The following is a 14,789-nucleotide window of genomic DNA, read 5'->3' as shown; positions in this document are numbered from 1 at the left end:
TGATGATGATGATGATGATGATGAGAAGAATGATGATCGATATTCGTTCTTAATGATTCCCCGAATCGAACGGGTTCGTATATCGGATCTTTGATCCGATCGTAAATCTGATCACTATTGGTTCTCGAATAGATAGATTCGGAACGGGTTCTGTCAAAATGATCGTATTTATCGTTATACTTAATATCAGATTGCATCGATCTATCGTACGATTGCATTAAATTCGATGTATCTTTTCCTAATTGTTGTGGCTGATTTCGTAATTTTACTTTGTTATCTTCCACCGACTCGTAACGACTAATTATTTCTTGAGAAGGTTTGGAACGATAAATCATATTTTTAGCCGATTGCGTTTTATCGTTACATTCAGACGATTGTTGAATCTCTTCGGAAAAATCTTGATCCCGACTGGAGACACCATCGTCGATCAACGATGGTCGAGTTAATTCTTGATCCTGGCATAACGGCGCAGGCATCGAACTTGGCGCCGAACAAACCCAAGATTGTCTTGTCCTTGGCGATAAACCAGGAATCATACTGACCGATCTACGCTGCCTGTGCTGCCCACTTCTTTCAGGAGAACGTAACCGCGGTCGTTGATTCGTTTCAGGATTGTGAGCCGTCTCGCCGAAATATCGTTGTAAAATATCGTCCTCCTTGGAAACGACCAGAAGTCGTAGCCAAGGCCCTGCCTGTTGAATACGTTGAACTACTTTTGCATATTGTTCACCGCGTGTTGGTTTCCCGTCAACGGAAACCACCCGATCACCTGTTCGTAAACCAGCTTCGGCTGCAGGAGAATTTTCGCGTACTTGTTTCACGAATATCGTATCCATTGGCTCATCTATTTTCGTTCGTTCGTGATCTGGTAGCATCTAGTGGAAATTAATTTTTTTTTCTTTTATAAACAAAGTGTATCAAATCACACGAAACTTGAAAACGGATTTCAATAACTTACGGAACAAGATTCTGGCGGATAAACGATAAAATGACGAAGAGTGAAGCCAAAACCATTCTCTCCACGCTGCAACAACAATGTTCTTGGACTTCGAGGCGGCGAATTATCTTGAATCGATGGATTATCCTTCGTTGTCGCTGTTGTGACACCGGCCACGATTCCGACATTTGCTCCTGTTGACAGTGTCGACGCTGCAGGTGGAGACGAACCATGTTCTATCTAAAAGAAATTTTCTTCTTTATTTTTTTTTTTTTTTCATTTTTGAACATGTACTTTGTAAGTATGTATAATTATTAAATAATAATTTCGCACAACTAGTTTATATCAAAAATATACAACCACACAAAAAATTTCGTGATTGTATTCCATTTGAACGATGACAATTTATCTCATAATTGTGACATTATTCTTTTCCTGTTTTTTTTTAAACGATCGAAGAAAAAAGAAAAAAAATGGATATCACTAATGTTAAAAAAATTTTTGTAACTAAGGAATAGCGGGAATAAAGATTAGCGATGAATTTATAAAATAACAATTGCAACAAAATTACGAAAAATTCGAGAAAGAGAGAGAGAGAGAGAGAAATGTGAGAAAAAAATAGAAAATAGAAATTTAAAAAAATAATACGTTCAAAAATAATAATGTGTAAACTAATTTAAAAAATTAGAAATATAATATATATATGCATATGTATTATTGAAAATGCTACGAATAGTAAGTAAATGCATGGGATTAAAAATCTTTGTATTTAGCTTTCGAAAAGCACTCAGCGATTCAATCTTTTCAGTTTCTTCCCTTTCTACGTCTCGAAAATGCGTTTCCCAGATTCGTTCACTAAAATAAACCGAATCAAAGTTTGGCACGATCGTTTGGTTTTACGTACCGTGTGCGCCTGCCCAACCAACCCTTGAGAATTATTTCGGTCCTCAGCCATTGTGCTGTTTCCTGAAAGATTGGAAATTAATATTACGAAAGTATCTTAAGAAATAAGAATAATAGCCACGAGTAATATTAAATCTGTTTCTTTTAATATTTCATATTTAATTTCGTACACGGAATAAATGTATCAAAAAATTTTCTTTTACAAAATTTCTTTTCATACTTGAAAGATTTAAAAAGTTAATATCGAATATGTTTCTCAATCTTACGTGTAATATACATTAAAATTATTATACGTACATGTATATACATACATGCATAGACATCGAACGGTTGAACAGCGAGCCATTCTACTTTCTCTGTAACGCGACATACTTTCATGATATAATTTACTCTACTTTTGTTTTAATTTGTCGTTTTAACATTTTTTAATAAATATGAAAATAAAATATATGTTAATTTACAAAATAAGCAATTTGTAAATTAAACAGAAAAAAAAAATCTCGTGATCTTGATTATTCTATAAATAAAATATTTTTCGACCTAAATAGAAGGTAAAACAATAAATCGTATTATATGTATTACCTATTTTAGATACAATTGAATATATCCAATACCTTTTGCTTATTCTATTCTAAGGAATATCCATTTCGTGGATAGAATTTCTCTCTTCTATCTTATATATAAGTTTTTCATATTTAAAAACGTTATAAATAGTTTATAATTTCTTTAGTCATTCTTTAGTCCGGAAGAAGTCGGAATAATTTTATATGTCGGAAAAACCAGATAATTAAAATATTTAAATATATACTATAAAAAATTATTCGTACTATTTTTTTAATCGAAATATATATGAAATTCTTTATTTTTTTTCATTTTACTTTTTAATTATTAAATTAACTTATGTTTTTTTTATTTCATATGTTTTCTCATTATCTACTATATACAATTACCTACTATATTTAATTATATACAATTAATGGACAATTCATACTTTTCTTTTTATTCTTGAGTTTATTTTTGATCAAAATTAATTCAATATAAAAATCACTTTGTTCATTTCCAAAAATATATTAACCAATTCATAACTGATAAACTGAATCGTCGTTATTAAACATTGACGATTATTATGATAAGCGCGCGATAGGAAATTGAGAATATAGCTTGCTGTTTTTTCTCAAATATGTTATTTCGTTATAAAAATTTTTATTGAAAATATATATATATATATCTATTCTCATTCTTTTCTAAATTTTTACATAATAATTTTTTGATATTTTTCTTTAAATTATGATTTATAATTATAATATCGAATATTTTTAAAATATAACGTTTTAAAATATTCGTTTAAATCGTGATACGTTTTTTTAAATTTTTTAAGAACAAAAACATAATCGCATAATAAATTCAATAAACAAAATAATAAATAAACTCAATAAATAAAATATTTTAAATAATCCACGAAATTCGATACATGCCTGTATTATATATATATATGTGTGTGTGTGTGTGTGTGTGTGTGTGTGTGTGTGTGTGTGTGTGCGTACAAGTGTGTTTGAAAAATCAAATTGGAGGGAAGTAGAAAAGATGAACATATACTCTGCGTATGTGTGCGTAAGAAGGAAAGGCGGAGGAATGAGATAGAAAGAGAGAGAAATGTAGTTACTAAACCTACAAATACACACCTTAAGTAGGAAGTATCGCGCTTCCAGTGCTCGCAGCGCCCCTGTCGTTGCTCCCTCGTTTTTCCCGATACGGGAATAAATTAATTTGTGCTATGAAATTTCGTTTGTCCTTTTAATTTTTTTCCTTCGCTCTTATAAAGTTTTTTCACACCGATAATATGCAGACGAATCAAAAAAAGAAACGCCAGGCAGTGTATACTTATTAGGATGCTCGCCATAAAAGTTATGTCGACAACCGACAAACTCCGTTTTTGTAGACATAATTATTCTTCTGATAAACGTCTTTTTAATTAAACTTTGATAAACACTGATGCATTACCAAACGGACACATGACTTGTAAATTAACAAAAAACGATACATTTATGTAGCAAAGCCATAGTTATAAATGGACATCAGCACTCCAGTTTTCTATCATTTTGAAACACCAGTGACGATGATCTTTTCCCTCTAGCATGATGAAAATAAACAGCAGAACCTTTCAACAAACGCATCTCATGTCAATCGAATCGACGCTTTGATTCATGAATATACTATAGGTTAATTAAAAAAGTTTGTACAAACCATATCTTTTAATTTCATTTTTAACTCTTGTCAAATAGAATGATATACCACAACACTTTTAACATATTTAATGAATCTTCACATGAGAGTGTTAACGTATTTAATACAATATGATACTACTTACACGGCACGACACAGAAATATGGCGACCTAAGGGAACCCAGCACACTGTCGACAGTGTCGAAAGTCCATGAAGATAGTCGTCATTAGAAATTGAGGGAAAATAACTTTTATTGAATATTTTTATTGAGATATTTTAACACTATTTGTAATAATTTAATTTTAAAATTTTGAATTCGTGAAAAAAAATATCACGAAACACTATTTTCATGCCCGCCATTAATCTTAACTGTCTTCCTCAACATTTAACATTTTCTTTCTTTTGTACTCCCTCTTCTTTCCACCGCGGGCCATCCTCACTTCCCCACCATACCCTACTACTGCACTCGCACTCTTTTACTCTACCCTTCTCTATCGTGCAATTCTCGTCAAGTCTTATTTTGCTAAAGTATACATTCGCGACATCTAGGTATACGTCGAATAGTTGATTATGGTCAGAGACGCGGTATAGGCACAGACGACGCGTATAATAGATCTAACATTCAATGCATTTTTTCGTTTTATGTATCAAAGGAGCTTTTCCTTTCATATTATTGTTATTTTTAACATTACCGATTGAGCATAGCATAAGATTACAATTATTTGTAACGAAATGACGAAATTTTTGAAAATTGTATGTCATGTAAAAGCACGAGACGAAAAACAGAATTCATGTAACATTTTATATTTTGAAATATCGATTTCAAAAAAATCGAAGTGTTTTTTACGCCATCTAACGTGTTATAATCTATATGCAGTATTAGATACATCCGAAATATATACATCGTTCGAAACAGTCAAATGCTTTATTACAAATTAGATATCGTATCGTATTGTGTTTGTATTATGTTTATTTGTGAGCATTATATCGAGTTATTATTTTTAACGACAATAATTAATTTTCTAAAAAATTATTTGTTAACAAGAAATTTAAGAAATTTAAAAATATACGTATATAGAGTAAATTATAATATAATGAGAATATTATAAATATTTTAGAATTTTTTTTTATTAAAATTAACTCAAATATAATATCATCATAATTGTTTCTAATTATTGTTGTAATATATTAAATTTTGTACTATCAATTTTGAAACATTTTTCTATTATTATAATTATATAATACATATATAATAAATTATTAACTAATGATGATATATTTTTATCTCATTTCCATCTACAACGGTTCCACAGACACATATAAGCAAAAATATGAAAAACGAAATAAATAGTAATCATTAATATAATGTCCATCCAAAAATTAGTTTCATTAAAATCGTAGCGATGTAGAACTTGAATTCCATCGGTAATGCAAGGTAATTCAGGATCAGTTTCTTCACAAGCTAAAAATATTAAAATATCGAATGATTCGTTATTATTATCTTACATATTTATTTTTAACGATTTAATACGAAGGTAATATTTAACTTTTATACAAATGAACAGATTAATATTTACATATATTATGTACATCGTTCCATTGTAAAATTGTAAGCGCTTCGGTAGAATGTAATAACCAAGAAATATATTTTACCCATTGGATATATACTGGTAATGATCTAAAATATATTAACTGTTATTTCAAAATGATTTCATTTTGCGCATATATATATATTCGTATATGCATATAATTTTCATTTTCGTTTTACTTTTTTTTACTTTTTCTAGCTATTTGATGGTACGTTCAAATAACTTATAATTATAAATATCCTACCCTAGTTTGAGAAATGGACCCATAGTAATCATAAGAATATAATCGAATGGTATCAAGTAAGCCATTGCCAAAGGTACACTTTCAAATGCTGTTGAAAAAAAGCATCCTAAAAAAAAATATATATGTTTGTATTAATAATTAATTTTATTTACATTCTATTTTTATTATTCATCTTTTGATTGTATAAAAATTGTTCTAATAAAATTTTACCACATGCAGTCGATACATTTATGGTAAGTAGAAGAACAAGTAAGGTAAATCCAAAAGTTTCGATATTGTCTCGCAATCCAGCTAACCAATATAGAATCGCCGTAAACAATAGCGGTTCTATTATTAAACCAGGTATCTGTAATATATTCATTTTTTAAATTATTTCTTGGTATAAAAAAAATTAAGAATCATATTTAATAATCGAAACTATGAACATTTTTTTTTTTACTCACCAAAGAAAATATACGTGAAATATAATACAGATAAATCGGATACATTCCAGCTCGATATTCTCTTCGAAGGAGAGGTAATTCCTGCGGTATCAAGGCTAACGTAGCATACATTGGAAAAAATGCATTTTCAGATACCAGTATAAAAATAACACCTTGTAAAGCTTGAATCCCGAGTTGATCAAAATTTACAGCACCCATAAAACACAAACCACCGATCGTTGCTATACTCTAACACATTTTTTTTATATTATACTTGCGTTCTTAATTTACGCAAAAATGTTTTCACATATATATATATATATATATATATATATATATAAATCATCGAATCACTCACCACTTTTTGAAATATTCTAATTATTTGTACCGATGGATCTCTCAAAACTTGTAAGAAGTGACGATAAATTAACCAGAAAAGTCGTGAACAATGTCGTCTCTTTTTCTTCTTATATGAACTAGTTTTAATCTACACACGCACATATATTAAAACAATATCGAATACACAAGATGATATCGCTTAAAATTATTAAAATTTCATCGAATTACTCGTGTGATAAATTCAAAATTAAAAAATAATTCGTTCGAATGGAGTAATAAAGAAAAAGCAAACGATAAATATTTATTTCTTTTTCATCATTAAAGATGCTACGAAAAAATAAATTAGATACTTACAGTCAAAGAAGATATTGAACTCTGTTTCTCTATGATACGATCGATTTCGTTGGAAGCTTTACTATTTAAAAAAATATCGCATATCTTGTGAGCTACTTGTTCACCATCTTTATTTTTCGATCCCGTGGCTACAATCGCTATCAGGAAATCAGCAGGATTATATTTTCGCGGGCATTCGTAGCCCTGACTAGAGAATGAATCACAGTTGGATGGAAAAAAAAGAAGACGAATAATTTTTTTATCGGGAATCTTACCTTGCAAAAAATTCTACCGCTTGATCGATTCGACCTGAAAATGCAACTCGACCTTCGGCAATCAATATTATTCGATCAAAGGAACTGAATATATCAGAACTTGGTTGATGTATCGTGCATAATACTGTTCGTCCTTTTGCTGCGAATGATTTCAATTGGGAAATCACACAATTTGCCGAATGAGAATCTTGCCCAGTTGTCGGTTCATCCAAGAATAATATCTTTGGATCTGTCAATAACTGAGAAAAATTGTTAAAAAAATGGATCGTCAAAAATGGATATATTTCGATGATAAGAAGAAGAATTTACCATTTATGAAAAGAAAGAGGTAAAATCAAAATTAATAGAAGGAGAATGAAAAAAATAAGTAATAAACTAGAAAAAAATTGTTATACGTTTAAAAGAAAGAAAAAGATAAAATATTATAAAAAAGAATATATCTGTATCGTACTTCTGTAGCAAAAGACAACCTCTTTTTTTCACCGCCAGACAATACTTTGTCATCAATGCTATTACCAATTCGTACATCGCGTCTACTCGTTAAGCCAACATCTTTTAATAAATTGTCAATTTTTCTTTCAATATCCAATACTCGTAAATTTCCGTCAAGTTTCATTCGAGCCTGTATTAAGACAGAAGCAAAAGGTGAGATAAAAACCATCAAAAACGAATGTGAATGATCTCGGTCTCTTACCATAAACCAAAGATGTTCGATCACTGTCATTGTCGCGACAAATATATCTTCTTGATGCATGTAACCACTGTTCTGCATCATATAAGAGGAATCTATCGCCATTCCATTTGCTCGTATATCACCATGAATTAAATTTTCGGCTACATGTAAAATCGAAAAATTATTAAAAAATTAACTTAATATTGGATTGAAAGAAGAAAAAAAAAAAATAAAAGGGAAAAAATACTCACATCCCGTGCGAAAAGCCAGAGCCGCTATCAATGAACTTTTACCAGATCCACTGAATTAAAGAGAAAGAAGTTAAAAAAAGAAAAAAATAAGGAAAAAAAAAAAAGAAAGAAATAAAAATTTCAATTATCTATATAAAATCTTTTCAATAAATAATCTTACCTTGCACCAATTATTGCTGTTAGATTTCCCGGTTCTGCTACACCCCGTACTGAAATCGAACAAAATTTAATTCGAATTTCGATCAAATGAATATTTATTTTACAACGAACGAGTTCGATTATCGAACGAAAATTGCACAACGAAATATTACACACCGCTATCGATTAATCGTTTGCGCACATTTTTTCGACCACGATCCATCGCATATACAGAAAGATTTTTCCATGTAAGCGTCACACCTCCCGTATCATCTTCCGTAAGATAATTATGTTTTTTACGAAACCATTTACCTTCTTTTAAAACGTACATCGTAATTAAGAAGATTTCGTTTTATTTATTTCTATTCCGAAGTGATCGCAAACAAGCAACCGAGTACCCGATTGAAGCAAGTTATACCACAAATGAGATTGTCGCTGAACCCGCCGTGATATGCGATACCTCTTACGTTCCCACTCGATCTATACCTAGGAAGTATACCGTTTCTCTATATTTCTTTGGTTGAATAAAATCTTGGAATGTATATATATTGTATGTATAATTTATATATTTCAATATATCAGTCTAATTATTCGATAATAAACTTTTAAAATTCTCACAATTCTATTATTATATTATAACTTGTTTTAATAAGAGGAAAAATATGACTGAAAAGGATTCTAAGTAAATTTGAGATTAGTTTAATTTCAATTCAAAAATCAAAAAAAATAAATATGTTCGTGTACTTTAATTGGATATTATTAATTTGGTATATAATATTAATAATATAATATACGTATATATTGCAAAACAATATGATTCAAAATTGAAATTTTGTCTAACGATAAATGAAAATTATATAAATTGTATATATCGTTTAATATTGTATCGTTAAATAAGTATTTCAAGAAGATGAAAGAAAACTTAAAGTATTATAGTAATCGAAGATGGAAACCTTATATCTGTTTTGTACACGTAAGAATTCCTTATATATGCATACTTACATGTATACATATACTATATTTCTTTATATATTTTTAAAAAATTATTTAAAAGGATTTCATATATATATACTCTTTACAAGAATTAGAATTACGTTCTTTTCACTATGGCAGTATATTTTATTGCAATATTTGTTTAATAATAAAAAATAAAAAGTTGAATCATTTTAAAAAATAAGTTGTTAATTTAAATTTTTGTTTCAAATTGATTTAATTCAAAATAATAATAATAATTTGTGTTTCAAATTTGAGAATTTGAATTTATATTTAAAGAAAGATGTATAATATCGTTCTTTAATTTTATTATCGAACAAATATATACATTTTATATTATATTCCTATGTTATATATATTATTAAGTTTCGTTACTATTTCTTACACACACACATATATACTCGCATAGTATGAATAACAACCGGTTTTATAACGATATTTGAACCTACGCATAAAAGGGTGGTTAACAGAATAGCAATATACTTGTTCTTTATCGTTGTTCGCTTATCACCAACAAAATTAGCAGAAAATAATATACATCCATTACTATACTCGAATATTCACGAATTCAATCGTTTATCTTTTCTCTTTCCTTATTTTCTTTTTTTTTTCATTTTTTTTTTTTTACAAACAATATCAATGATTATGATATATGTATAAATATACAAAAAAAGTTCAAACATATTTTCTTTACAATCTTTTATTCGTTCAAATGATATAAAATAATTATAAAAAATGTTAATACAATAATTGTTTTCTAATGTATATTTGTTTTAGAAATGAATAAAAAAATAAAAAATTTTGCATATGGAAAATATAATTTGTTCAACAAAAATTACGAAAATATTTATTTATTCATGTGTCGTAAAATAAAAGAACAAATATAAAATAACAATAAATTACGGAGAAAAGTAACGTTATCCGGCAAAAAATTTGTGCGCGGATTTTGATAAGACAAAAATGACAGCAGTTATAAAAAAATTTTTAATGTAACTTTTAATCTATCTTTCTTTTTCTATCTTTGTTTGTAATTGCCCCGAGTTTTTAATAGTAGAGCCAAAAATGCCAAAAAACGAAATGCAATAATTAAGGAAAAAAGGCATACGATATCCATCCAAAAATGTTCCTAAAAATCGAAAATGATAAATAAGATAAATAAAAATTATATAAAATAAATAGAAAAAAAATATATACGTGCATGCATGCAAAAGAAAATAATTAAATAAATCGAACATATATTCGAAGCGAAATATAATCTCTTTTGCCGCGTTGAAACGGATATAATATCATAAATATATATATATATGTATTATATCGCGAACCTGTTTAAAATTGAACGTTTGTAAAACCATTCGACCAGATTTAGGACAAGTTGCATTGCTTCTTGTACATTCTATAGATTCTACTTCCGACCATTGATTGATAAGAAGAGCTTCGTTTCCATACCGAAACCAAGATAAATAGGAGAACCATTCAAAATAGAATGGAACGGATCTGTAAGATATTACGTATAAATTATACATATATAAATAATGTTTTGCATCTATATAAATAATTAATATTAAATATATTCCATTGTAATTATATTTACGCTGTATTTAAGAAAAATCCACCAAAAAGCAAAAACGGTATTATCACTGGTGGTCCGATGGATAACGCCATGGATAAATTGTTGCTAATGCAGGATATTAAATAGCCTAAAAAAAATATATTTTTTTATTGAAAAATATTTTTCAATGAAAAATTGAATAAATATAAGTATTAATTTGTTGAAGAATTGTTCATGATGTATTATAAATAACATACCAAAAGATGTCGAAACGTTAGCAACGAGAGCAACGATACCAGCGGTAATGAAAAAATGATCGATTCCCGGATACAATCCAATCATGGGATAAGCAATAATAGTGAAGAGAAACGGTACTGCTATAAAAATAGGCGCTTCTGCGAGCGTTTTACACAGAAAATATACATCTGTACGATACATGCCGTTTCGATGTTCCCGTAAAAATATCGGTAGTTCTGCGCAAAAAACCTGCACAGTATAAATGAAATATACATATATATACATACATACACATAAATGGCATAACTTTACGCTTTATTTTTATATAATTTTTATATAAGCAAATAAATTTTACATTGATTACGGCAAAAACGTTCTGGAAAGTCATATTGGTGAGAAATATAAATAAAGCACCATTGATATTCATTACTCCGTCTTGATCTAATCGTTGATTGAAATAAACGATTCCCACCAATAAAGACACCATCTAAAACAAACGATAAATATATATATTTAGAATATAATTTATATCGATAATATATATTTTTTACCATTTCTTTTTTTTTAAACAGTAATACCTACAACAGTCTGTAACAGACGAACTTTAATGAGGATAGGTTCTTTGATAACCGATAACCAGGAACGCCATAAAACTGCACGAAATTGTTCGCACCAACTTGCTTTGTACAACGATCGATTTTTCGAATATTTCGAATCTCGTATCGAATCATCGAATTCATTATTTACTGCCTCTGCTTCTAATGCAATTTTAATACCCTGTTCACTTTTTTGGAAGGCGTCGCATACAGTGTTTATCGCATGACGACAAGACGTTTCTTGTCCAGGTACAATCGCCAACATTTGAACAAAATAATCCGCCGGATTATAATTACTAGGACAAGCAGCGCCAAGTCTGTAAACATCAAATTCTTTTATTACTTAATAAACTGCATAACGAGAAGAAAAAGTGTGGAAAAAATAAGAAAGTGAGACATAAATGGAAACATATATATACATAAAATATAAAAAGGATATATATATACAAAGGATACGTTCGCAACAATGTTTCTAGGAGTATTATTTATTGTGTTACTAGATAAATACTTACGTTTCGAAAAAAGTGCAAGCTTGCGATGTCGTACCCATGAAGGCTACTCTTCCTTCAGCCATTAATAGAATTCTATCGAATAGAGCGAATAATTCTGAGGAAGGTTGGTGCAATGTAGCGACGATCGTTTTACCACGTGCTGAAAAATCATGTTTCTTATATTTGTATACATCCATCCAATTTACCATCGAACTCGATGTTACGTACCGGCTAAAGTCTTCAATACCGAAACTACTTGATGCGCCATAAAAGAATCGAGGCCTGATGTAGGTTCGTCACAAAACATCAACGGTGGATCGGTAAGAACTTCTGATGCGAATGACAATCTTTTCATTTCACCTCCGGAAAGACCTTTAATTCTTCCCGGTTGACCAATTACCGTATTTTTACATTTGGTTAATGCAAGCTATGAAACACACAACATTTCTTGAAATTAATTATATACGATATAATTATAAATCTAGATATTTATTCGATGTACCTCGTTAATTACTTGATGCACTCGATCGAATCTTTGCTCCATAGGTATTTTTCGATCCATACGAACCATAGCTTGAAACAAAAGATGTTCCTTAACGGTTAAAGTGCCAACGAATAAATCATCTTGTTGCACATACGCGGTTCTCGATGTCAGTATCGTAGAAGATACTCTTCGCCCATTTGCAGCCATCACTCCAGATGCAATCACTCCACAACCCGATCGAAATGTCAAAGCGTTTAATAATGTTGTTTTACCAGCTCCTGATGATCCCATAATTATCAACAATTCACCTGGATATGCAACTCCGCATACTGTAATCAAATTTTATATCAATATAGAGGTAAAATTTAAACAGTCGTTTCAATTTTCTTTCTAATCGTTCAATTCTCAATTAATTCTACGCGATAAATTTTTATTGAAATATTTTCTTCTAATCTTATTTTTGATCCTGATTTTCGTTTTTACCATCTTTCAATAAATGTCTTCGTTCGATAGATTTTTTTCTTTTCAAAAAAAATTCCCATGGTTTTTCATTTACTTTAGCGGCATATACGTTTAAATCGCTCCATGTATACGTAATTGATTCGTTTTCGGTATTTCCTGTGGAATGCTGTACGAATGTTGTATCCTTCGGTGTTATCCCTATTCTCGAATGTAAGATCGGTTTTAATTTGAACGACGATATCTTGGAATTCGATACTGCGATTCTTTCATTTTCTTCCTAAAAATCATTAAACAGAAATATGTAAGAGAAGCAAATATAAATTGTAAAAAAAAAATAAAATTCTTTTTGTAAAGAGAAGAAAAAAAAATTATAAAAAATAATTAACTTATTTCGTTTTATTAGACATATATTTTGTGTTATGATTTTTATGTTTATATATTTTCGTTTATATTTTCAGAAATTACATTTTATAAAAATATTATTTCGAAATAATAATGAAAATAATCTTGGGAAAACCGTAAACATCGAGGAAGCCATATGATCATAATCTTCGTTCAAACATTGAACGAAGCCAAAAGTATAATACATTCAAGAATGTATAATATATATTCAGAATATTTCTACCAAGTAATACTAATTCACAATTTTGTGAAATTTGAAATAAATTCGTAATAAATAACACATAAGGAATTTAATTAAATCGTTTAATTGCTTACCAATGAAATCGCATCATATAAGATCGTTTGTGATTTATTCCGACAAGTAGTTAAACCTTTCGATGATATCAAAGGTTCAGTTTCTTCTGTTGCAGTCATATTTTCCTTTTTTCCCAGATTTAATTTCTTATCAGTTTCATCTATAATTTTCCTTCGAATTATTCTGCGAAACGTAAGTATCACCGAACATAGATATACAAATAAAACTGCGATCAATCTTATTTAAGAGGCATCGAACCGGTTTTCGAACAATGATAAACAAAAATTGTTATTTAACACGCCATAAAATACGATAATAATTCCATATAATCCTTTCCTTTGGAATCAAGCTCTTTTGGAACAGATGTGCAATTTATTTATACGAATGTTGATAAATCCGATAAAAACTTTAAAAAATAAAAGAAGAAATATTATTCAAATAGAACCGCGCACACGTAAATGTTTCCCTGTTTTGGTATTGCGTACAACTTAATGAAAATTGAAAACGATACAAAACAATATTCGATGTGATCAACTCGGTTTATGATCAGATAGAGCTCGAGGTTCGAAATAGCCACAGTGTGTACAATGTTCTCGGATTGCAGTGGTCTTCCACCTCCATTCGTTGCTCGGTCGCTTCGTGTCGACTTATGTAATGCGACTCCAGTGATCCACGAGCTTACGGGTAACGCGGCCAACAACAACAAAGTAAAAAAATCCGCACGACAGCCTTGCACGCGTAATTATGTTCGATGTTATTATACATCGTATATTCATTTTTTTTTATAAATCTTTTCCATCCTATTTTTCTTCTTGTACATTTATTTAAATAATAATAATTGTGAAGTTACAAATTATATAAACATTTCAAAAAGTTAAACTACACAGTATTAAAAAAAAAAAATTACAAAAGAACTTGTAACTTATATTTATATCACATTTTATTAATCTTA

The 14,789-nt window shown here is 29.3% G+C and overlaps 3 protein-coding genes across 3 annotated transcripts in view; 1 reads left to right on the top strand and 2 right to left on the bottom strand.

The window, feature by feature from the left end:
* The window catches only part of LOC102673391, an 18,064-nt gene extending 13,525 nt beyond the window's left edge, over window positions 1-4,539 (bottom strand). Inside the window, exons 1-5 of the mRNA XM_031513382.1 lie at window positions 4,085-4,539; window positions 3,523-3,998; window positions 1,842-1,903; window positions 959-1,177; window positions 3-875 (exon numbers count right to left, since the gene is read on the bottom strand). Coding sequence (XP_031369242.1) covers window positions 3-875; window positions 959-1,177; window positions 1,842-1,892 — 1,143 coding nt within the window. The 5' untranslated portion in view covers window positions 1,893-1,903; window positions 3,523-3,998; window positions 4,085-4,539. The remainder of the gene's footprint in view (window positions 1-2; window positions 876-958; window positions 1,178-1,841; window positions 1,904-3,522; window positions 3,999-4,084) is intronic.
* Window positions 4,540-5,167: 628 nt separating this feature from the next.
* On the bottom strand, window positions 5,168-14,239 carry LOC102676157 (ABC transporter G family member 3-like). Its single transcript, XM_006621314.2, has 24 exons — window positions 13,858-14,239; window positions 13,162-13,417; window positions 12,697-13,007; window positions 12,423-12,621; window positions 12,216-12,354; window positions 11,690-12,020; window positions 11,463-11,594; window positions 11,128-11,356; window positions 10,913-11,018; window positions 10,644-10,815; window positions 10,340-10,447; window positions 8,506-8,677; window positions 8,351-8,399; window positions 8,191-8,240; window positions 7,961-8,100; window positions 7,718-7,888; window positions 7,267-7,505; window positions 7,013-7,199; window positions 6,678-6,806; window positions 6,341-6,568; window positions 6,108-6,243; window positions 5,898-6,003; window positions 5,642-5,742; window positions 5,168-5,526 (listed from the first exon to the last, which is right to left on the bottom strand). The coding sequence occupies exons 1-24, from the start codon at window positions 13,954-13,956 to the stop codon at window positions 5,351-5,353; spliced, it is 3,966 nt and encodes a 1,321-aa protein (XP_006621377.2). The 5' UTR covers window positions 13,957-14,239; the 3' UTR covers window positions 5,168-5,350.
* A 265-nt stretch (window positions 14,240-14,504) lies between these two features.
* LOC102676297 (protein Spindly) overlaps window positions 14,505-14,789 on the top strand; it is a 7,748-nt gene continuing 7,463 nt past the window's right edge. Inside the window, exon 1 of the mRNA XM_006621320.2 lies at window positions 14,505-14,521. The gene's annotated coding sequence lies outside the window, so the exon portion shown is untranslated. The remainder of the gene's footprint in view (window positions 14,522-14,789) is intronic.

This window comes from Apis dorsata, unplaced genomic scaffold, assembly GCF_000469605.1.
Source record: "Apis dorsata unplaced genomic scaffold, Apis dorsata 1.3 scaffold_631, whole genome shotgun sequence".
NCBI classification, from domain to species: Eukaryota; Metazoa; Arthropoda; class Insecta; order Hymenoptera; family Apidae; genus Apis; species Apis dorsata.
Note: the sequence above shows the minus strand (reverse complement) of the source record. Positions and strands in the feature narration are given on the sequence as shown.